General features: G+C 38.8%; 1 protein-coding gene across 3 annotated transcripts in view; it reads right to left on the bottom strand.

Moving 5' to 3' along the window:
- Nucleotides 1-26,143, bottom strand: part of IQSEC1 (IQ motif and Sec7 domain ArfGEF 1) — a 343,350-nt gene that overhangs the window by 27,383 nt on the left and 289,824 nt on the right. For all 3 annotated transcript variants that reach the window (XM_086469757.1, XM_086469758.1, XM_086469759.1), the window contains 3 exons: nucleotides 22,793-23,075; nucleotides 17,870-19,134; nucleotides 1,429-1,590 (listed from right to left, as the gene is read on the bottom strand). In XM_086469757.1, the coding sequence (XP_086325883.1) occupies nucleotides 1,429-1,590; nucleotides 17,870-19,134; nucleotides 22,793-23,075 (1,710 nt within the window). The remainder of the gene's footprint in view (nucleotides 1-1,428; nucleotides 1,591-17,869; nucleotides 19,135-22,792; nucleotides 23,076-26,143) is intronic.

Consider the following 26,143-nt stretch of genomic DNA (forward strand, 5'->3'; position numbering starts at 1 on the left):
AGCCTTGACCTGTACTGTTTTCTTTTAAAAAATTAGAAAATACACTCTCTTTGGAAAATCTTCACCCTAGTCTGACTCATAATTGCAAAATCCAGACAATCATTACAAGTAGGTACTAATGACTCATGCTGAATAGGAATTGCATCAAAATCAAGCCACATTGTATGATTCTGTATTCTAAGGCTGGCTACTACATTTCATGGCATACTTTGGTACAGATCCTCTTCTGTTGCTTTCTGCTGGTTATTGTACTATACAAGGCACAGTAAAGAAAGAGGCAGACCTCTAACAAAAGGTCTATGGCAAATGTACACGTGACACTAGCTGTATTAGTGCAGTGTTCGAGCTTGCAATTTGAGATACATAAATTCTGACAGCATAATAATCAGATTGGGATGACTGTAGGGAACATGACCAACATCTTTGCAGTATGAAGCCAGCGAGAGCAGTCTATAAGAAATATGCAAAGGAAATACAAGGTGTTGTCAGACTCCGTATCGTGATACCATAACCGTAAATTTTTTGCGATGTATTTGTTATACTCTGGTTAAAGCCCACATGTGGTCAGAATTTTTCCTAGTCATGCATCACGGGCAAGATGTGGGGTTTTCTGCTTCCATTCTCAGCAGTTTTGTCAAACATCTAACTAAATTTTTTATACAATTCCTTGAACAAAACTGCACTAAGATGTATTCATGTTTACAGGTCAGTATGTCAGATAAAAAAAAAAGAAACCAAAAACAGCCCAAAAAGGATATATGTGTTAAATGAACACCCTCTTAAAATAAAGCAACTTCTTTTTTGGTCTACCCTGTACGTAAGTTTCAGAAATTTATGACCAAGCTGCTAAAAGTCTAATTTTCTGCTGTGAATTTCTTTGTTTTTCAGAACAGTTTTTGTTTATCTAATCTTTTGGAAAAGAACAGTTTGTATAGATCTTTTCAGCATATGCCTGTACACGCTGAAATCCTTGTTTATCTAACATCTGAACCATTTGGCTTTAATAATTATTTTCATGTTCTGTTACCAATGAAGCCTTATGTTGCATATAATACTATTTTGTTTCATTCATTAAATTAGCAGAGAGCCCAAGGAAGGAAAAAGCCTTTGTAATAACATACTCTAACACCAATAAAATTAAAACATGAATTTACAGTAACTGTACAAGTCTACAGGCAACATAAATCCTTGTAAGTATCTTGCTGGATCAATAACAAAACCAGTAACCTAGCTGGAAAGCAAAGAAATAAATATTTGCTCATGTGCATATTTTCTTCCTTAACCCTTAAAGTCTGGTTTCCACGTCCTTCAGAACAAGATCCAGAGATAAGCACAACACATTCAGAGACCATTACTACCTCCAGCTTGAGGAAACATCTGTCTTGAACATTGAAATATGCTTATCTCCTCTCTGCACGCAATACTCACTCCAACACATCCCGGTTGAACTGCTTTTGCCGATTTCCCAAAAACTCCCCAATCATCTGTCTGCTGAGACCTTTCCTTTGCAGGAGAAAGTGGGCAACACCAACTGGAGTGTCTGGCACAAAACCTCGCTCAATTAGGTACTGGACTCCTTTTTCAGGTTTTCTGAGGAGAAATGAAAATGCGAAAGTATTAACTTTCTTCTACTGGACTTGAAGGCATCTGATTAAAATTTTATAACAATTTTGCCAGTCACTTTTGACTAACATACTACTAGTATGGGTTAGCATAGTTTCAGGATAAATGCAACCATCCCCTAGAACATACCATTCACTGTTAATAGCTTACTAGCTTTGAAACATGTTTTCTTTGCACGTTATTGCACATTTCCCTGCTCCATAACCCTTCCAAAGAGAAGCTTTATATGCAGGCAGCTTCAGGCATGAAAGGCAAAACACTTGTCAATGCAAAAGACAAGCCAAACATCAGCTACTAAATGCTGCTTGTTGCTGGGAGAGATGTACCTTCCAGAAACTGAACCAAAAATCTGCCTATGACAAACAAGAAACAAAGAACATCCCTGACCTCCCACCCCCTTCCTGTCAAAAGTTAAAACTTAATGAACAAAACCATCTGAAGAGGTATAACTTGTAAGCTGAGAACGCAAAATTAAGGAAAAAAAAATGAAGTCAGTCATGCAAAAAGAAGCAATTAAAAATAGTGGAGCTCCCATCTAATTTAAACTTTTTTTTTCCTTGTCCTTTACCACACCCATTGACCCACATTTCCCTCCCTCAGACAAGCACGTTCATAGTTTCTGTGTTTTACATCTCTTTATACATAACCTCCAGATTCAGCTGTAACCATTTTTAGATCTCAAAACAAAGCAAGCCAAAGCTACTCATTTTAACATATTAAGAAGCATGTGTTGGGGATGGAATTGATTTCTGGCAATAAAGTCTACTGCTTATAAAAGTAAATTCTGCTTATGTTTTAAAGCAATGCAGAATTCCCCTCACAGCACACATTGTGCACTGCATCTTCCACCAGTGTGACACAACACACAACTGTAATCTCTTCTAAAGGTATTAAAGGGATCTCTTTCAGAACCAGTAATTTCAGTATCATCTTTACTTTGTAAAGAATTATAATATAATGTCCACCTGTAAGAGTGAATGAGTTGCAGCATGCTGGATAACCTGAAAGATATTTCCTTTAAGGCAAGCAAAATCAATTTCAAAGGACAAGGTGACTGTACTATTTTGATATGAGGTTGACAACCATAACCCTTCCTCAGGGTTTTTAATTGCAAATAACATTACTAACTACAGCACCGTTCAGTTCTCCTGCTCTTTTACATTACACTATTATACACTTAATACCCTATCAAGAGTTAGATAGATCAAAGGAATATATATAGATATAAGATTTAATCAAAACTGAGTTCTCAAATCTCAATTTATTGCATCAGGCTCTGTAGCTCTCCATCTGAAATAAGATTACACATCTTCTAAACACAATCTTGTAAAACAACTCTCCTTCATACTCAAAAAGTACCCTTTTTCTTGTAAGTAATGTAACTGCTACGTTCATATGCTTTTGCGTTGTATTTCAGAATTCTTAATCCTTCTGAGTTTAAATTCAGAGCATCCAACTAAAACATGAATAGTTTTCTCCATCCCCCTTGTTAGTGAGCTACACTTGTCCATAAAATTTGGAGTGATACAAACCCAGGAGAGTTCCTCTCCAGCAATTGTCAAAACAGAAAACAAAGAATACCATCAAAAAGCACAACTTGATCCAAAGATCACCTTTCCTTGAGATACAGAAAATGCTGGAACATTACTTATTGTACTAAACCACAACTTGAATTCTTACCACCCCCCATAAGAATGAACATTTAAAATCATCACAAAGGTGACACATGATTTATTTTGCAACCAGTTCCTATGTAGTCGTATAATTTTACCTAAGTCAGGGTCTGCTTTTTCACATAAGAAGCTCTGCTTCTGGTTCAGCAATATGAAATCGCTTTACTCAAATACAGGTTAAACCAGGCTAAGTAAGTCTCCAAAACAGGCTTAAAAAGCCACTCAGCAATACATTGGAAGCCAAAAGCTCTTCTCCCATCGATACTTTCTTCACGCTGAAGTGAAGCATCAGGAAGCTTTGCAGTCTAGGATTATTCAAAAGCAGTCCAATTTGTTACAAAAATCGTACCATGGAAGCAATGTAAACTCTGAACTGTAATAACATGAAAATAGTACCCAAAACCTCTGAACTGTAAGAATGGACTACTCTTTCCCTATCTGATAAATCAAACTGTGGTAGCAGTAGCATAAACTTCAGAGTAACAAACCTGCAAAGAGTCATTTCCACAAAAAAGAAACTACTTTTTTTCTAATTCATGGCCCTACCCACTCAACTGGCCAACTAGAGATCAATAAAGTTCTGTTATATTTTGAAATCTGTCCTCTAAAAACTTAGCTTTGTTGTTCTCTTCTAGAGAAACAACTGTAAACCTAGAGAATATAACTGACCTCAACTGAAGAGCTACTCATGGGCTGACCCCAGCCAACAGCAAAGCACCCAGACTAAGCTGGTGCAAAGCCACTGCTAAAAATAAAGAACTCAAGAATTAAAAGGCTTCTCAAGAGAATTTCTAACAGGTGTTGAGATGAGAACCATAACTTTCTGTATTGTTACTTTAATCTTTCTTTGAAGGTTCCCATAGTCATCACTACAAGGGGGATAAATGATTCCTTAGAGCAAGCATTAGCAAGACAGCTGTTCTCAATGACAGAACCTATAGCTTCAGGTATAGGTCTTTTGGTACCTCACCCAAGCAATGACAGCCAACAATAGGGTATCTCCTAAAGGATGGCATAAAGGACAAGTAGGCAAGGCAGCAGGTACCACTCTGTAGGTGTTAGGGTGTCCCTCATTGAGCAAGGCAGCCTACAATGCTTTCAGTTTTCCTATTGCCAGATGAGTACTATTTGGCTTGCAGGAGAACTCTGAAGGTTACGGGATATATGGGAATGTGCACAAATATAGCTTTAAATAAAATAAGTTTCTCTGGCTAAATGTGGATATTAAACATCAGAGGAATAAAAATTTTCTTATCCAATGTGTATCGCCCTAGCTTCCCATTCAGCTCATAAATACCGATTTTGGTTTCTGCTTTGGAAGTCTAGCTTGCCAACAAAATTTCTTCATATTTCTATTTTTGATGGTCTGAAACCTTGAATTCATTCAACACTCTTGACCAAGAAATTGAATTTTATCAAACAGCTTATTGGAAGAACAATCTCCCTTTGTTTTTTCAATTACCTTGAAAGCTAGGGAGGTGCAGGGGGTTTTATTGCTGTTGTAGGCTCCCCCCCCCCCCAGCACCAGGTGTGACACTATCTTATTTAACAGGAAAAGTACTTAATAGAAAACTGTGACTTTGTAAGAGTGTTCTGAAGTGCTGTACTTCCAGTGAAATTTTACTTGAAAAGTGGAGATAACAATAGGTTAAGAGGAATACGTACACAAGGGTGCCTTCCCTTGCTGTCATTACACACATGCATTATTTTCCCTCTTCTCAAATTCAGAGAAATTGAAGAACTAAACAGTCATCCCCAATATTACAAATTTCAAATATTACTAAGTGTGAAGGAATTGCCTCTTAAACGCACCAAGAGGACATATAGGTTGTGGTGTTGACTATCAGCAACTACTGGAAACTCATTTGCTCCTTCCCAATGAAAGGCAGAAAACACCAGGTAGCTCACAGGGTTTCTGGGAGGGCAGGTTTTAAAAGACAACACAAGGAAACAGCTGGCAAAACTAGCTATTTTAAATTGGACAAACTTTCTTTTTCACCAAACCCTGATTTTCCTAAAGTGTATGACTGGATGCAGAAGGGAGTGGGACACAAAAAGGTCATGGACTTAACATGAGACAGGACATCTGACATGTGACCCTCATTTCTGCCTACTCAGAATTGAGTGCAGTCTGTTTTGTACTTATAACTAAGAGTCTTTTGTGATTAGGAAAATTCCCAGTGATGGCTTGTTAATTACACCTACTAGTAACAGGGAAGATGAGAAGTCTATAAATAGCAATTGTGGAAGTTGCATAAGCAGAGAATTAATTTTCATATTTGAATACATGAACTAATATCACAATACCCCCTCTAAAGCAAGCACCTTATACAGCTGATGATATACATATTTAAAGAACTTTTGATATTTACAGGGTTGCTTCCAAAATAAAGCATTAAAGTGTCTCTCAAAAAAAACCCCCAAAAACACCCAACCAAAACAAATCAAAAGGAATCTACTGAAAGGAAGGGAGAGAAAAAAAAAAAATCAACTAAGACAACAAGATGTGCAAAACCATATTTACATGACGAGCTATGGTACTGCCAGAAACTGATTTATAACAAGACCTTTAGAACACTTTAAAGGGACTTTTTTTTTTTTTTGGGGGGGGGGGGGGGGGGGGGGAATCGATGGAGAAAGTAATACAGATTTCAAAATAACAGATCAAACCGGTGTATTTTAATAAGCACGCTTCTTAGAGCACAGTGGTCACATCCAGTAAAAACACTGTCTTTGTGTATTTCTGAAGACAGGTTGGATCCTGCAGCAATTTTTGGAAACTGACACCTTTAGGAAGCAGCAAATTGCAGGAATGAAAAGTGCAAAATCACACAGACAACAGTTAAAAAAAAACCCACAAAAAACAGAGCAAAAAACCAAGGCCCCCTAAAAACCTATTTCCTTCAAAACCAAGACAATAGTAAATCCCTCCACATCACTGCTGTTTCCTCTAGTCAGCCATAACACTAAATAGAAGGAGATGGCTTATTTACCCTGTAAGTTCTACATGTAGTACTGAGTGTGCAAATTCTGCACAAGTTCATATAAGAGTGGTGGTTTGTTGGGGGTTTATATCTTGTGAAGCTGAGGAGTTTGGTTTTTTCCCCTAACAGCTATGCAGGTTGAATCAGGAAAAGTCACAAAAAGGTCAGTGTGTTTAGGAGTTTTGCAAATGTAAGTGATGTATGAGGCTCTCCTAAGAATGAGCTCTCCTTTGGAGTATGGGGTAGATGAGAAAAGAAGAATAATGGGGTAATAATATTAAAGTTGGTACATTTCTGAGAGGTGTCCCTTATCCAAGTTAGGAATATATAGCGGAAAAAAAAAAGGTGAGGGTTTTTTCATTAGAATAAAACCTACATGTATGTAAGCAGCACAGTATCTTTAGAAAAACACTGCATTCCAAATATTTTTATTGTCATGAGCAAACCAGTAAGGAGGGCAGTGAGCCAGACATCTATCATTCTGAATGTGTTATTATTTGTCTCAAATTAACTTTCACCTGGTTGGAGGAACCACTGAGACAACTTTAGGATATATGTCATTACAGTCATTTACACCTTGTGAGAGTATCAACCTGCAAAGATAATCACCAACTAGCTGTTGCAGAAAATCTGGATTGCCAATGATAAAAAACAGCCCTTAAGCTCCATGAATTACTAATACAGACTGTTAAAATCACATAAAGCCAGTCCCTTGTGTGACATTTCCTCTGTTTGAATTCTGTTTTCAGAGGTGCTCAAGAGTTTGAGGAAGCAGGAAAGCCACGGCCAGAAACAGCTCCTCCTTTGAAGAGGGGAAGGGTAACAGCATCTGCTGGCTGAGTTCACAAGTCAGTTCACGTCAAAGCTGTCAACAACTGTGCTCACACAACACAGCAAGTAGTGCAGGAGCAGGGACAGACACACAGATTGCTGTTTAAGCCACAAAAGGAAACACATCACCTTGTGCTACTGCTGGACATAAACATAAGATTCCAAAGGTTAGTGGTACTTGGGAAATACGGCTTTGCATTAACTGCATATTCAAACTGTCATCTTTCTAACTGCAGGAAATACTACTTTTGCAAAATAACCGGTATTTGGTAGAGGAAAAGCTTTTAGTCAGATTCTAGATAGTAAGAAAGAGATTGGCCCCAACTTCACATTTGCTGTTATCTACCAGACTTACTGGCACAGCCAGTCTTACTGCAAAACAAACACATTAAACCCAAGTGCTGTAGTTAGGTGAACACTTCACTGGCAGCACCAGCACTGGCATCAGTCTCTTCTCCTCATTCCTATTGGTGGTTTAGGACTTCCTGACAAACTGAAATAGGAGAAAAAGGGGTTTTGTTGTCTGTGTTTCTGTTTTGTTTTGTGGGGTTTTTTTTTTGGTGGTGGTTTGTTTTGTTGTTTTGTTTTGAAATGCAGTCGAACTCCCCCCCATAGCTGTACAATCAGTTGTACCGACCAAGCCACAGTGTGGATAAAGTGCCTGTGTCGACACTGGCCAACAGAAGAGCAAGCACAACCTCAGAAAGAAACATTCAACAAAAACACAGTACAACGGTGTACAAAGCCTTCCCCGTTTCCGACATGCTAAACAGGTAAAGCTCACAAGCATCCAAAACCACATTAAATCTTTTTATTTCCTTTCAGATGCTCAGACAATAACAGAGCTGTAAAATGGAAGCATTAATAAAAACAGAGCACAAGTCTAGATTTCCAATCCCCAGCAATGCCAAAAGTATCTTTTGAGGTAAACTAGGGATTTATTCACACAAATGTACCGTTCTTACAGCCATCTGAGACAAGAGGGATAAAGCTAGCCTGACAAAATGAGAAGCTTGGGGAAACATCTAGAAAGAACTTCAGCGTTTCTGAAGGCACATCTATGCTTTTTGGTTTCTGATCCACATTTAGGCACACACGCATGAGCGCCACCCTGAAATGACCATAAGCTGAGAGAATCTAGAAAACAAGCAAACCAGAACTACAAACATTTCTTAAGAGTCTATCAACACTGAAACAGAAACAGTTCACAAACGTGCTGCTGCCAAAGAAATCTTTTCATATTGGGGGTGAACAATTTAATGCAACTATGATGCCAGTTCTCTGTTTAAAAAAATAAATAATCTTCCTTGCCTTTGATACTAGCCCATTTTGAAAATATTTACAGTTGTCAAAAAACTAAGCATTAATTTAACATAAAAATCCAGGGATAGCTCTTTTAATAGCAAGAATCTAAGACTTTTCTTAGAATCATTTAAGAAGTTAAATATTTTAAAATAGCAAAGTTGGCAATAACAAACTGGTTGAACATTCTCCTTAGCCTCACAGACAGATAAATTTTGTTTCTATGGTTGTACTTCTTCCTTCACTTTTGCTGAATATCCTCCTGCTGCCACAATGAAACTAAGAGAATCACTATGTCTATTTTAAACCTTCTGGGAAAGAAGAAAAAAAACAATATCCTTAAAATACTACCAAAACAACTTGTCAGAGTTCACTCAACTATGCAGTGAGGCAAGAATGGGACTGAAAGGAAAAAAATTGGAGAAACTCACTGGGAAGCCTGAGCTGTGTCTTTCTCATGTTACACTATGGTTTAATGCAGAGTCCCTGGGTCAGGAAAATAAGGCAAGAAACAGCCCATTTCTCACAGCTTCTCTGCATCACGTGGCAACAGGGAGATAGTTCTTCACATCATTTGGGCAGGAGCCCTACAGTTTCCCCCACAGTGGGGATGACTTCTCCTCACCACCCGGTGTTAATAATCCTAGGTTCATTCAAGACCAAGCCAAAAAACTTCCACCACAGATGTGAAGGTCACAGCTTACTTGCAATTACAGCAAATTACCTGGAGTAACCTCCATTCTGTGAAAGTTAATTTATACTCATGCCACTAACAAAAGATAGGAAGTGATCTCAGTGCCCAGTTCTATTCGGTGGGGGAGAAAAATAAAGAGAGGAAACTCTGTAGACATCTATTTTCATAAAATTGGGTAACTGACCTAACCAGTTCTACCATTACTTTCTGTCTGATCAACCAATTTCTTTATGTCATCATTTCCTAGTAAAGTGTTAGGAAACTACACTTTAAACATTATTACTTCTACTGAATGTCTAGGCTTGTCTGAAAACTGTCACCTGAATCAAAGCTGATGACAAAACCACAAAAAATGTATAAAAAAGGCAGCTAAAGGGTCCAAGCAGAAAGTCTGGGTTGTTCAAATAAAGGAGGAAAAATAGAGTTTCAAGCTATTTCAGAAATAGGACTTTTCTGTATGAGAAGCATCAGCCTCGAGGAACGGTTAGCACAGTGAAGAGAATCATAAGGCACACTCCATTCAGTAGCTGGACATGTCCTTGCTAGTAAAAACAATCCCAAGTCATCATGCTAGAGCAGATTTTGTAGCTCCTCATTATTATTCCCTCTCTTGGCAGAGGACAGTCTGCTTTTTTTGCCCCGCTCCTTCCTTCTTCGCAAGAAAGGAGGAAATATTTTAGTTAAATAAATGGACCAAAACACTCTATGAGGATTTTCTCACCTCCTCTGACTCCACTGCATCTCTGCATTTCTCAGAGAGTAGGGAAAAGAGTTTGCAGCTGCCAGCAGAGCAAAATATACTCCACTTTGAGACAAGATACATGAAAAACCTGCCAGCTCTTTCAGAACTATTTGCCAGGCCTGAGTATTGCTTTCATGTTTATGCAATTGTAGTCAGGAACGAGACATTAAGATGACAATGTCCTTGAAATTGAGGAACAGTTACTGTCTTAACATTTTCTAGTGTCCCTGCGTTAAATTCTCCTGCCACACTCTCAACCCAGTTACAAATAACAGGAGCACTTCAGCTTCAATTTGTGCAACTCTGTGACTGCAAATAGGAAACACTGACAATCACATTTACTTTAAAAGGGGTACCTTTTGGATTGGCAATGCAGAAATACTGTTTAAACATCTCCAGATTTTTCATTCACAGATCCACCAAACCCCAGTGCAGTAGACAGATGGGAATTGTTAAACAAGAGGAAAGAGTCAGTGCCACCTTCCCTTTTCCTTGAGTTCTTCCAAGGGTTCCTATGCAGCCTTCCCAACTCCCTATTCAAGCTGTCCTTTGCATGCCTGCAAAGGCAGCCAGTCACATTTTTCACCCTCAAAATCTGGTCACTTGAGATTGGGGGTGGGGGTGGGGGGGGAGTGGTGCGGGAAGATAGGAACGGTAATTAAAATTCCGTCATCCAGAGTCATATCAGATGCTGGTCTGGGAGCTGCTCACCCAGTCAAATTCCTCCACTCATAAGGTCATTTTCTAATAACAACCATACCATGAGCAAGTGCGCAGGCATTGTTAGAGTAAACCAGTTACCGATTCCTGGCATGTAGCAGTGGCAGGGAGACGTGTGCCCAGAATGTTTAAGGGCAGGTGGAGCTGGCGGCAGAGGATGAGGTAATGGCTCTTTCACAGTCCCATGGACACTCTCACATGGTTACTGCTGGTCATAGCACAGCCTTTCAAAAGCCAGATTTGCTTTCAACATTTGGTACAGTTTATACTCCCTTTGAATGGCAATAAAGGGAATCCTTGTGCCCATATTTGAAACTGGCGCTTAAATATACGATCAGTTGAATCCACAGCTACACATTTAAACTGTTTTTTATGGGCAGGACATAATGTATGGTAATCAAAGCACCCATTTTGGAAAAAAATGGAAGGAAAATGGGTCCTCAGGCAGAAAAGATAAAACATGCACAGAACAAAGCAAAACACACAGAGGGGTGGTTTGTTTTTTTTTTTCCTTTGGGTGTTCTCACTTAGGGCTAAATATTTTTAGAAATAATGAGAGTCATACTAAGAGGATTCTTGTCTTCTTACTAACTACTTGGCATGTTAGAGGAGAAGCTACATGGAGTGTTTTGATTTTAATTTTTGTTGGAACTCTCTGTGTCTGAATAATCTGCAGTCCAGATGTTGTAAGAACAGTAAAGTCCCCTCAGCAGATACATGAGGATGGCAAACTGCTCTGTTGCAAAACACTGAACAAGACTCTTGTCTCCCCTTTCCTTTTCTATTGAACTATTCAAAAAAAAAATCACAGTAGACAGACAATTTGCAAAGATACTTGAGATCAGCTAACAAAATAAAAGAATTAGTTTGACGGCAAAGAGAACCTGCTTAGTTTGATTTACACCTCCTCCCTTCTACTCAATCTGCACTTGCAAAGTCTAAAAATCATTAGAAAGGTTTCCAATAAGCTTTCAAAATTCTAAGGGGGACAGTCCAAAAGAACATGTTTTCAGATCAGATATTAGAACGGTGAATGGATGTCATAAGACCCGACTAAAAGCAGTACAGAATGTTCAGCATCTTAAGTGAAATACATTAGGCATGTGGTTGGTACAAATGGAGGAACATCAGATTAGAACTCTTATTTAAACTAATGGCTACTTGCAAAACTTGTTTTTTGTTTAAGAAAAAAATTAATAACATTAACAATTTTGAAGGATTTCAAATAGAGAAAAAGTTTGCAGTACTTTCTGAACGTAACAGTACTTACAAACACTAATTACCTTGAATCTCTACCATGTAAATGATGGAAACCATATACCTCTGTTGAACAGTTAAAGCTGCTTTTGTGGAAAATAGAAACTGTGCCTTCTTGCAAATACTATTGTGTGCCTCAGATTTTCAACAAGAATTTATCTAGAAACTCTAATTTGCAATTTTATATTTGTTATAATCCCACCAGCACTCAGCAAATTCCTCTCATATCTGCTCAGTAAAATAAAGAAATACTTAAATTAACAGTCCAAGGCACCTAGACATGTTCTAAAAAGTCTGCTCCTGAAATTAGTATCCAATTCATATCAACAGTGATTTTTAAATTGTGAATAAAATCATCCTCATTATGCAATAAATGAAAGCAGTAGGGTTTTCAGGGCTTACAGGTCAAAAGATGATACATCACTGCATAATGCAAACAGCTACTCATGTCTTTTTAGCTCTGTCAATAAATCCTTTGCGAGAACTTTGGAATAGTGGGAACCTTGATAATAGTGCATTCTAAAGGAAGCTACAGAAAGCTCTTCAAAACAGTACACTGTAATGGACTCAGGACACACAGGGAACAGTTTTCCATCTGTCACTACCCTTTCCAGAAAGCAAAAGACAACAAAAATGTGGGGTGGGGGGTGAAAGGCATTGGAGAAAACTTACCGTAAAGATATGTATAGCCTAGGCTCTGTTCTAGCAATGTAAAGTGGTGTTATGCTCATTTACCTCCAAGATGTACACGGAAGACTAGGCCATAAAGCCTCCAACAAAACACTACATAAAAAGAGCCCTCAACAAAACTACACCACAGCATAAAAAGCATAGCAGCCCAGTGGAAATGACCCACGAGCTGTACTTCACAGTCTCTCTTCACCAGAAATCGGCACCAGCAAGGTTGGCTCCCATGGCAAGAGATCACAATGCCATGGGAACACTGACAGATGAGAGGACATTTGACAGCGTCTTCCAATATCTGATATCCCAAAGGAGATACTAAATATGACTCCAGTCTCTGCTAGATTAACAAAGGAGTCTGAGAAACACAAACTTCTATCCTGTATTTTACAATAATAGGCACGGTCCCACCAAATTTTCAAACCACTTTAGAGCGGTCTGAGTTTTGTTGAAAATATTAATTCAGAAAGCGTTTGTAAGCCCTGCCCAAGTGAATGCTGCACTATCATAGAATAGAATCACAGAACAGTTTCAGTTGGAAGAGGCCTTCAAGACCATTGAGTCCAACCTTTGTCCTAGCTCTATCAACACCACTAAAACATGTCCCTAAGCACAACACCTACCTGTCTCTTAAACACCTCCAGGGATGGTGACTCCACCACCTCCCTGGGCAGGCTATTCCAATGACTAACAACCCTTTCAGTAAAGAAATTCTTCCTAATATCCAGCCTGAACCTCCCCTGACGCAGCTTAAGGCCATTTCCCCTTGTTCTATTGCTTGTTACTAGGGAGAACAGATCGACCCCCACCTCACTAAAGTTTCCTTTCAGGTAGTTGTAGAGAGCGAATAGGTCTCCCCTCAGCCTTCTCTTCTCTAGGCTAAACACCCCAGAACTCTATCCAACATGGCCCTGTTAGGTGTGTTGCTGCAGTAACTGAGGGCAGTGTTATCAACAAACATACCTGGTGGCCACAAATACTTAGCAAGGAGACAGAGCTACTGCCACCATCATGGTGCCACCAGAGAAGTAAACACGGCAATATACTTCTTCCTACACACACGTAGCTCTGCACAGAAGTACAGGCTGCTATTGCCAACTGCAAAGCTGACCCAAAGGCAGGATTTGTTTTCTCAGGCTACTGAGGTTAAACCATTCAGACCTATTTAATCTATTAGAACCATCAGTGCACTGGTAGCAGAATGGAACCTGAAAATCCTACCAGATTGGGCTGCAATAACTGGTAAACCTGGTATTTCCAGCCTGCAATCAAAACAAACATGAGAATAAAATCACAGCCCTTTTTACTTTTTTTTTTTTTTTTTTTTAAAAAAAAAAGCAAAGTCAAAAGGCCTCTTGAAGCCTTGTTTGTAAGCAAGCCAGTCTCAAAGGCTGGATTTGCACTGGCAGGGTTTGGAGCCTGCAAAATAAAACTTTCTAGTTAGTGTTTTCCTTCTGCCTATAAGGGAGGAATGGTTTCTAGTGTAATTTCTCCCAGACTAGGTCCCTTTCAAACTACACTGAAGAAAAATGCCTAATTCAACACAGCTGGCCTCACCAAGCTTCCCTGGGAGCCCCTGCACTCTGGGCATGCACCTGCAATCCTTCCTTTAAGGTGGCAATGAATGGTAGCACGCAATCTGACAGCCTATTGACAGGGTGAAATCACTACTGCCATTCAAAAATAGGAGAATGTACAGAAGCTGCTACTTCGTTGCAATTTCCTTGGCAGAAATCATTCCATTTGGGTGATACTTTACGCTCTAGTATAGTGGATACCACAAGACATCTTTAAAAAAGTATACTTTAATCAACACTAAGGTTCCAAATTGAGTGCCAAGTTACAGTTTGAAACAAATTCTATGATCAAGTAATAAAACTCCTAGAAAAAACCTATAGCTTTTTGTCTACTGTCCTGTGTTCTCCATTCTCCAAGGACCTTTGTGCTGCTAATGTTTTGCATACGATAGTGATTAAGTGAACTAGACCACCGGTTGTGCTTAACTTTTACTCCACCCATAACTGGCTATTCTAATCAAGGGCCTCTGGTGAGAAAGCTGCACTTTACCTTCTAAAAATCATTATTGTAACAGAAAAGCCAGAAAAATTATAAAGCATCTGTTGAAATTTCAACTGTGAGGATAGTGACTTTCCATGCTTTTAAAAACTTAATTCTTTCAACAATCCTAGTGAACAAAGCAGAAGTATTTACTCTACTACAATTCACGCACTTCTGTAAGTTTCTAAATTCTTTGCATTTTAGGCAAGCTTCACGCACCAGAAAGAAATGACACGATTATTTGTTAGTTAAGGTTTGGGATCTTGATTTGCAAGGAAAATTTCAAAGATGCAATGAAATTAACATGAACTTCTTGTAAAAGATGTCCCTAAAACTTCCTCTGGTAGATGCGGGTATTTGGAAAAAAAAACTTGACTTCTTTTAATAGGTAACTTCAAAGCCACTTCTTTCTGTTCGGCACACAGTCCTTCCGCATGGGTGGAGCACATCCTCTCAGGAGCTGGCTGCCAAGCCTTGTACTACTCCTTCATTTTATGATCACAAACGTGCCAAGGGAGATTACACAGTCAAAAGACATCTAAGTGATTCTGCTGCGTTGACTTGAACACTGGAGAGTAGACTAAAAAATGTATCCCATCACATCTCGAGTATCCATCTGGTCACATGACAGGAAGCATAAGCAGTTTGCAACATGAGACTGAATGCGCAGGCAGATCTCCGCTCACATGAGATGCTGGGCAGTTGCATTTTTGCCACGTCATAAGAGAGAAGCTGCAAAGACAGGACTGATTTGCAGAAAGTCCATCTGACCTGCAGATCCCCTCATGGCCCATGTCTAAACAGGTTGGGCAATCCTCCTTTATGCTGTTCTGCATGTGAAACAGCAGCCTTCACCAAGGAAACCAACAGCTAGGACGTGGCTTCCTTTTCAAAAAAACATTTGGACACACAAGACACTATGACATACTTCATGTGCTGAGAACAATAATGCTCAGAAGTTAATTAAAACTAATGCACCTGTACAGCACATACCTAAAAGGAAAAGGAAAATTTCTTCATCTTGAAGAAATCATCACTTGTAAATCCTGGCAAATGCCTGAACACAATCTTTATCCCTTCACTTATCTCACAACATGTAATTTGCAATACTACCCAATACACTCTTAAGAGTCTCCTTCCGAACTTCTTCAAGAATAAAGCTTTGGAAGTTTCCCAGCTCCCTTTTCAAAACAGTTTCATCATGTTCTGTGATGGTTCAAAACCTGACGTTGCACAGAGGGGAAGTAATGCTGTTAATGAAAATGTCACAATCTGAAGACTTGAAGAGCCATGATCAGAACCATGATATATGGGATACTCAAGGACTGTCTGAGCTATCAGTAGAATCAGAAGGTAATGAGAATCTTCCTTTCTGTATCAACACCGGAGATAAAATGAGGTGGGGGAATGAAACACACACAGCAAAAGATCCTGCACGGAGGTGCTGCCTGGAGTTCTGTGCAGTGCTGTCTTTCAGAACTCACTGCTAAGAAACTGCAAGTCATCTTTCAACCAGCCAATATATAGAAAAGGTTAATCTCTGTTCAAGTCCATACAGCAAGACTACTTTGATGTGTTTCAAGCAACAGTCTCTATTCTTCTCTATTCCTGATGTTTACTTTTCACTTTCATTCTCCTACTGATACAGCATGTCACTAGAAGCAGCTGACAATTTCCAGTGCTTGCTGCTTAACCACTTTCTCTATTCACCTTTTTTCTTACTCTTCTGCAATTGACTCAAAAAACCTTATTGTCAACCTTATTGAAGTTCACTAATCATTGACTGCTTAAGGCTTAATTACTGTGCAAAAAACTGAGCAAACACCAAGTATTTTAAAAGTCAGCCAAACAGTACTTTCTCTCCAGCCCCCACACCGAGGATGTTAATCTCCTAGAAAAGCAAATTGATATATCTTCCTACCCATTCTACTTCAGGAGCAGTAAAAGCTGCAGAGATGCCATGACTTACATACTTGCAATTGGATAAAAGCTTCCATAAAGGCCTATTAACTTTTTAAAAGATAAAAAAAACAAACCTGAAAGTTTTTACAGCCAAACCTGGCCGATCCATACTCAGTATTGTAACACACAGCCTCCTGTGATGGCATCAAAAAGCTTTAGTTACCTGCAGTGTTACAATGTATTATTATATGATGAACCACTGACCTATTAATCCAAATAAAACAAATCACAGCACTGCTAGCTGAGGAGAGCTGAAGTCATTCAAGCTGCAGGAGACTGAAGGAAGGTCTATAGCAGCATGCTGAAACACCTGTTAGCTCTTCAGAAGCCACAAAATGTTCATAGATAAATCCTAAAGTACTCTGTAGAAAATTTCAAAAATTTACACAAACACTGTGAGCTGCTAACATTATTTTAAAGGAAAATAGGAAAAAATTCTTAACACTTAGCATCTCTCACCTAAGCATTCTGAGGAGCTTTACAAGCACTAGTACCAGAAAAGGTTTCAGCAAATTACACCCATTCTAGGGTAGGGAAATTGGCACCCTAGGCATTAACTAAGCAGTGAAGAAAACCTAGGAATCCTAACACCAACCACTTAGCTGTTCTTGTCTTCAGATTATGATAGAACTGTGTAACTCCAACAATGTGAATACAGAGTTTAGGGTAGTATATTATTTGTTACCCTCTATCAATATTCATGGTTTTCTACAGACACATAGGAGTGTCCAAAGAAGAAAGTATTTCAATAAAACAAAGCAACTTGAGAAAGTTATTTTATAGACATTTTAAACAACTCCATACTTGGGAAATTAACATCAGCAGCAGAAATACAGATTTTATGACAAATAATAAATATTTATTTAGCATAAAAATATTCAGCACATCGTTTTTAGTATCAAAGTTTTGATAAAATCTACTGAACAAATTCCAGACCCTGTCTATGTTAAACAGGAAACTCATCTTACACCGCTTGTTATTTCTAATTCCCAGATGACAAGTTTTACAATACCTACATGATTAGGGCAGGAAGAAATCTAAATGGATCAGGATTAAGCCACTGTATTTTTCAACAAGAAAGGAATCTGATCCATCTTCTTCAATAGTTTACTACTATATATATACACACACAAAAATATATTTTTTCTTTTCCCCTGAAGCTGTTTAACTATGAAGATGTCAACTTGTAAGTAATATGAACAGTCACCACAAGCAGCTTATTTTTTTCACCAAGAAGTCAGACACCAGTCTCACTTGTCTGATACAAGAAAAATATTCCTGGTTCAGTGGCTATGTTTCTACCAAACACAGAGAGAAAAGGAGGAAATGCTGTACTTACTTGTTAAAAAGATTCAGTCCAATCCTATAATGGCGTTTCCTGATAACATCGTTACTGAAAGCAGGGGAATCCCAGCTGTTACGAGTTTCTTTGTGGTATGTTTGTTTGCTCAAGGTTTGCTCCCTTAGACTGTCTCTAGAAGAAGATTCTGAGCTGCAATTTATTGTATCATTAGAGTTGGAAGTGCTGTTGATGCTGTCATTGTCTCCATCAGAATAATCAGACTCTGATTTGCTTTGCCTGTTTGCTGTGCCATTGATAGCTAAGTGACTATCTATAGGCCTAGCCCTATGTCTGGCCTCCTGTTCCTCTCGGGATATAATCTTGGCAGGAATACTGTGAGGGATGTGTTTTGGGCTTCCCTGTTGACTAGTGATCCCTCGGTCATATGCATTTTGTCTCTTTAATGAGCCTCTCTCTGACCGATCACTCAAGTCCACTGAACTGTCACTAGGTGGCTCTATAGTTAGCAATGGCAGATGATCCATCCTCATCCTCTGTTCCTGACATTCCAGTGATGGGGTACTCCTGCAGCTTGTATCAGTGTCTACCTTATCATCTTTATGGGTCATGGACCAGTACTCTTGACAAGAGTTCATGGACCGGAGCCTCAGATCAGATTCTGTGCTGGACGGTCTGTCTACTGACTGGGAAAGCGGAAGGGGTGGAGATAACTCTTCCTCATCAATATATAATGTAACATCACTGTATGATGCTGTCATCTCATCAAGCTTCCTGTGATCCACACTGTGAATTGCTGGTTTAGTTTGAGGACAACTATCCCTTTCCATTTCACAACTTCTGACTTGATCCGGAGTCTGGACTTCATCAGAATGTAGACTACGGCAATTCAGTGCATCATCAATGGATTCTGCAAGGGATTTCACTTGCCTGGAAAAAGCATCCTCCAGTTCTGTTATAGCATCAGCAAAATCAGTAGATGCTGCTGGAGACTTCATTGTAGCTGGCTCTCCAAGGTCACCACATTCAGATGGTACCATGGATCCCAGCTTTGACTCATCATTTGTAACAGAAACTTGTTTTCCTTCAAAGTAAGAGCTGTGGACTTTCTCAGGTCCTTCAAAGGAAAACTGCATTCTCATATTGGACAGTACAATGCGTCTTGACATACGATTTTCAGACATAGAACTTCTAAGACGCTCAAAATTTTTGTTCATCTGATACTGGCGAAAAGCTGTTTGTATAGTACGAGCGGCATGTCGAGTTATGAGACGGCCTCCATATTTCCGTTCTAGCATTTCCACCTGTGAAAGGATGAACACAATGCCTTTGTAACTCGATGCAGGTTAGAACAAGGTTAAGGTATAACAAAAAAGTCTTTTAACAACCTCAATTTTCAGACATTTTTCAAAGCGTATACTGTTTCTAAAAGCAAAACCTCAAAGCTCCAGACTAACAACTACGCAAACAGTGAACTGAAGAGTCATTTGCAAATTCCAACGTAAAAATGCAGACAAAAATAGGGCTTGTGAATGTTGTCATATAAAATTAAGGTGTTGGCAATGTGTGTGTGTGTGTTTAAATTGTGGGTTTCACACATTAGCACTGGTGTGCCCACGTCAAAGCAGACAAAGCAGGACACTAATGCACACAACAGTCATTCTTTCTTTGCAGGGACAAATGCAGAGAAGTGAAATCCAAGTATAATGCAGGTTGACATATTTGGTGAGTAAATTCTAGACGTGGCCATCACCTTTCCAGGCACTCACTGCTTTCTACATGAATAAAAACTGGGTAGCATCGTTTCACCCAGGCCTGATACCAAACCAAAACTGAGCCTCCCAGACCATCTGCTTCCAGAGAGGTTTCTCTGATATACTATTCACATACACAGTCTTCCTCAAACCAAGAACATATTTCAAACTTTCTAGATAGAAATTCAAACCTATTTTAGTTTTTGTAATTACACCCAACATTGCCAGTGTTTCACTTAACAGAATGAATATGCAAAATAAATACATTATAAATGCCAGCAGTTTAACCTAGTGAAAACAACATGTAAATACTTTTGGAATACTCATTAGATATTTTCAAACCTTTTCTTTCAAGACATAAAAAGCATCACTTATTTAAAAAACACTGAACAAGATTAATAAGTAGTTTAATTTCAATTTTTCCCCAATACTTAATTTCTGTTCTGATTAGCCTCTGTTGGATCCATATTATTCACAAACACAAAACATCCACGACAAACCAGTACATTTAGTACTACAATTTAAACCACCATTTTTCTGGCAGTATTTCTGTGTAAGTCCATGCAATTTTCATAATACTCCAATGATTCAAAAGTCATTTCTCCTCACTTGCAAATCCAGGTACCCTTTTTCATTAGACATCCTGTTTTAATTACTTACATTACATGCACGTACACACACAACCTCTCCCCCTCATACTTTGGAGACCTCTCCAAGTAATTAAGTCCAGGATACTGACGTGCAGAGGGGCTCACCCCCCCCTTCTATGGAAGGAAATAAATGCTACTAAAAAAATCACTTTCTAGTCCATTGTATCTGTCATTTGGGAGTAGCTGACATACTAGTTTCAGTGCTTTTGGCAGGTTCAGCAGCTCCCATTCCACTTCCACATTAAAGGTGATCACCTTTTTGGCTCGGTGTTTTTAAACGTGAATCATTGAATTTTATTTTTTTTTAATTCTAGATCCAAAAAATGCATCTAGAACGCACAGTTATTGGCATAAACTGAGTGGGCCAACTCCTCGGATGGGCTCAGACCAGGATTACTGCTATGGAATTGCTCTTTTGACTGTATCTTGAAACTTCTTTTAACCGAGCTCAAAAAGCTGAGCTGGGAATTTATAAATCTCTGCATAATTTTGTATACTTTGTCTTTAAAACAATTGTTTAGCCTTTCACCCCCAAATGGGGGTTGTATTACCCCCACATTTGCACATGCCAAAGAGGCTACGAAGTTACTTGTAAGGCATTCCGAAGAGTAAAAAAATTATTAAGAACTTCTACCACAACCCTGCCACTGCAGCCACATATGTGCTACTATTTCTATCCGTAGTATACATTAGGTCATGTATGTTTAAATAAATCACAAGAGATTGCTTTGCTGGACTAAACTCAAAGCAAATTATTACTTTGCAATTTAGTTCTCCTCTCAAAATTAAATGTCAAACCTAAAGAAAACTAGCATAGCTGGTGTGAAAGAATAAAAAAAAACCCCAATATTCTATAAAATAAATTACCTGGACTTCATTCTTGCAAACAGGCTGCTGTCCTTAAGGTTTACACAGAAAATATCATCATTGATTATCATAAATTAGGGAGAAATTTTAATTGAGAGTATTTTGCAATTTGTCTAGATGATTTATTAGACTTGCGTCTAATATTTCTAATAAATTTTCATGCCTATTTAATGCACCTTTTTAATGCCTGTTTAATGTACGTTGCCTTTAGGTAAAGCCTTGGCCATTTTCCTAAATAGTTTTAAAGTATCTTCCAAGATTTCAATGAAAGCTTTTCAAGAGCACTAAGCAACTCTTCAGTATCAAGCTTCCTTTATGTATCACTGTTGCTTTTTATTGTGTAGGACTCCCTGAACAAATACAAAACAGCATCTGCAGTCCTCATTCTCTATCAAACCGGCATAAAAGGACAAATGGAATTAGGCTCTGTGGAATATCTGCAGTGCAGCAGACCTCTTCAGTAAGCCCTACACTCTGTATCAATCCCTTATGAGACATCTAGCAAAAATGACTGCCAAAGGTGGAAAAGGAAGTAAGATTTTAGGTCTCAGAAGGCGGTCCAATCTAATAGCAGAGCTGGCATAATCTAGATCGAGAATCAGGAACTTGATATGTCCCCACTCCAGTATAGAATTTGGTGAGCATAAAGGTTAAACTAAACTCATACTTGCTATTCCAAATATTGGCTTCAACTTTAAGTCAGAGCTCAGCTCTGCTCTTCCACTTCTCTCTGCAACAACATTGCATGATTCTCCAACCTGAAATTTCAGAACAACAAACAGATGGCAAATGAGACTTAGCCCCTATACATTTCACTGACTATCAACATGTAGTCCAAAATCAGGAGTAGTCCACTTCCTGGCTGAGGAATTTTGCCAGCTTCCACTTTCGCCACATATAAGTTGGAGTCATTATGCAATACACTACGAAGATTCACAGTAAACAAAATATTCTGTATCAAGAAAGATCTCTAACAAAATAAACCAACAAAATAACCCGACCAAAACCACTGATGTATCGGCTACTGTTCATCTATCCGTGAAATCCAGTGCATCCTGCATATTTGCATTTTCAAATGATAAATATGAACCGATATGGCAAAAAACATCTATCAAATAGGACTACATTCGGAGTAAAGCTTAAAAGGAATGGCTGAGGCTAACTGTGTTACAGGACTCAAAGGCTACGAACATCTACACAGCTTCCATCCAGTCCTTTGTAAAGCGTATGGGAGTTTTGCCTAGTTGAGCAAAACCAATTAAGACCTTGAATCCACCCCACAGACACAAGGGACAGTTGCAATAAGTTCTTCCTTTCTTTCAGCGACAACAAAGACATCCAGGTTTCAAAATTACTTATTTTCTTAGAAAAATATTTTGCATTATTACTTTCTAGTATTGTCCCAAGCATGAAATTACAATTCCGTAGAACTGTTTTTATTTTTAACACTGTTAACATATCTTTTACACCTTTCTTCAGGACAGGGAAAGGGGTATGGGACACAGGGATGACACAACACAAAGAGTCAGTCAAAAACCTCAGAAATGCTGACGTATGACTATTTGAACTAAGTTGGTCACAGGAAAATAAAAGTATTTTCAGCATCACAACTGAAGCGATGCTAGAAAAGATTTTTGCCAGCTTACAGACATGTTGCTGTTGCCATAAATTAGGTAACAAAACTCAAATACCTGCTTATCTTGTAGGTCTGAAGAGAGTTCATAGCTCTCAGAAAGTGACCTTGACCTTTTAATAGCTTCTTCCTCTGCTTGTTTTCGCAGTATGGATGTTGAGTGCTGAAGTTTCGGCCTCCGAGATCTTTGTTGTCCAGGGGAGACAGAATACAGCCCATAAGCAGAATGATCGTAATGATCTGGATTTATAGCTGAACTATGTGTTATGGGTCCTTGATGGTAAGCAGATGGGCTATCCAAAGATGTGCCAGTTTCACTGCTTGGAGCTTCACCCTCAACACTAGACAGAACGAAAAGACAGGAAAATCCTCAGGTGACTATTGTATACCAAAATTCTCAGCAACAAACAGCATAGTTTTGCTCAGTATCATTTTATGCAGACATCCAGAAAGTTTTGTTCAAACTCAGGTGCAGTTGGTACAGGGTAATGTGGCTTTCATGTCAAACACCATAGTTTTCACTGTAATCTACGCAAGTCTCTATTTCTGTTGCAGAGGTCATCTTCAGAGCATGAGTCAAGCAGGAGGATGGAGGTTTCAAGCATTATTTAACTTTATACAGTAATTATTAATAACATCTTAAAGAAGTCGCTGAGCAACTACTGTGTAAACTAAATGAAAACTTTTAATTTCTGGTAAGACTGCTCATTTCCAAGTTGTTCTGTTTCAAAATGACAGATGCTTACTTGCATCTTTCCTTGCCTTGCCAAATAAAAGCAATACTTTCTTACTGTTCACAGAATCTCAGAATGGCAGGGGTTGGAAAGGACCTCTGGAGATCATCTAGTCCTACCCCCTACTAGAGCAGGTTCACCTACAGCAGGCTGCACAGAGCTGCACCCAGGTGAGTTTTGACTATCTCCAGGGAAGGAGATGCCACAACCTCCCCAGGCAGCCTGTTCCAGTTATATTACAGTTTAACACGAAAGGATTATTTTCACATTACTCAGCGGAGATTTAGGATTTAATTGATCTTGCGAGCAACTATGTTTCTAGAAAATGAAGTTGGGAAAAAGCACCTACAGGAGAAATCTCAGTTACTGAAAGACTGCTCCCAGGGGATACTTTTGGCACCCAAGGGATGGTGTTTCTAGCTAATGAAAGCAAAACACAAGAGTTGCTATCTGGCAAATAAAACATTTCATTTGCACATGAACGCTGTTATTACTGAAGAAAAAAGGAAAGGAAAAAACCTGTATATTACAATAGTTGTACACAGTAGGAAACATTTTAAAACTGAGTCCCAGTGAAGGTTTATCTTGAAGTGATGATGACTAATAATAATTTGCATTTGTTTTATATTTACAGTAGGGCATTTCTCATCACAACAGGGTATGCACTTCCACTCTTCCATCTTTTTCATATATTTCACATAAATATTTATTATCTGTCTCATCCTCTGTACACAGAGCACTGGTAGAAAACCAAAATTTTCCCTTTTTTTATCACTCAAAAGATGTAGTAAACACTTCACTCATGCATTTGCAGCACTTCGCCTATTTTGTTTTAGGAACAGGCACATCCAAACTCCAAAGGAGCAAAATTCCATATTCCCACCACGCCCTTATTTCTTATTTTGCTTTTGTTCACAGGTATACGAACATAAAAAACCAAAGCCCTCCTGTTGTCTCTCAGAAATTAAATGCTGTGACCCTTGCTACATACACATACCACAGCAGTCCCTTCAGTTCAAAGTACAGGGCGATTTCTGAAAGAACATTTTCCAACGGACTGCGGTGCCAGAAGAGATCAAGGTTAACACTGGCAAAACTTCTAGCTTGAACAGCGTGTACTTCTCAAAGTGAAGGAGAAAAAAAGCCCCTTAGATTTTTTAAAATGTTTCCATAAACATGTAAAACTGAAAGCAAGTCCTCTTTCTTTGCCCATCAAAATATGACTCTACCCAAAATGTATTTTCAAACACACTTTACCCAAGCTGGAATTATTTTCAGTGCACATACATTGCTTTTTCCAAAAAGGAAGTTGACAGGAAACTAATCCCTTTCCCTCTGTGATACAGCTGACTTTCAACTTAAAAGTGATAAATTATCCAGTTTTGCAAGTGACATCGAAACTGTGTAACCACCCATTAAAAACAAACAAATCATTCTCTCTAAAGTATCCATTAAAGAAATTAGTATGACACTGAACTGCCTCACATTCTTTCTCCAAATACTAAACCACATTTATCTGCTCTCCTGTGAGGCCACACTATTTTGTACATCACAGGTTCTGATTAAAAGCTGATTCGTAAGTACTTTTCATACAAGTATAGTAAATTTGTTTCTAACAGGAAGTCAGGAATTATCACCATTTCCCCCTTCTTAGGTTTGGTGACTATTTTTGCCTTCCTTGCCTTTAAATTGTCAGCTATTTAATAACCCTTCCACATTGATTATAATCTCGTGTTGACATTTTAGTAACGGTACCTTCGGTGGATCACTTAACCTTTTCATCAACAAGAAGGGCACTGCCCTAAAAATTCAAAGGGGGTCTGCCGGGGGCTCTGATTAAAGTTAAGCGTTTCTTCCTTATTTTCAGTTTGTCTTTCATACTTTTTCCAGACATAAATATGATCCTTGACTGACTGCAATGCTTGATCTCGTTTTGCTCATAGGCCTATTCCCTGCTATCACATCTGACCTTTGAAGCAGGGAAGTAATTACCTTTTACAACAGGCAGCCTCCCGCACAACAGCCCTTTAAAGCAACCAAGTGCGCACAGTCAGTATTGCATATTTTAAGGCTTTCTCCCATTTAGCTCTTCCTTGTCTGTTAAGAGCAGCTGAAGCTTCACATGAGTTATTTCATAAAAACGAAACTCCACTGACAAAGAACAGCAGCTTGCTTTCTACTTCTTACTTTACATATGTTTGGAAAAGAAAAATATTTCAAATACAACTTGTGTGAAGCTTTAAGGTTGACAACATGTATTGCTCCACTATAGAGCAAGTGCACAGACAGCACTGTGGAACAGGAGTATGGAATTGAGAATCACCCTGCCCATGTCTGTTTTCAAAGACTGTATGATAAAAGGGTACCTTTCCTTCAAAACAGACTCGGAACAGAGGCAGTCACTGCAGGGTTACAAGGCCGTTTTTTATCTATCCACTTATTAAAAATGCCACCACACAAAAATGTCAGGGATCCTGCTCCAGGCTTGCAACAAGAAGCAGAGCAAGTCCTCCTAGGACTAGGGGAGCAGTTAGACACCTCTCTTAGCACTATTTCACTTCCAGTAGGCACCCTGCATACATTGTCTTTCTCAGACGGGTGAGAAATTAAGTACGTTAAGTGCACCGCAAAAATGGCCAGTCTAACACCTGACCCAGCCCCAACTGGAAGTAGAA

This window comes from Leptosomus discolor, chromosome 9 (genome assembly GCF_034619465.1).
Source record: "Leptosomus discolor isolate bLepDis1 chromosome 9, bLepDis1.hap2, whole genome shotgun sequence".
Classification (NCBI taxonomy): domain Eukaryota; kingdom Metazoa; phylum Chordata; class Aves; order Leptosomiformes; family Leptosomidae; genus Leptosomus; species Leptosomus discolor.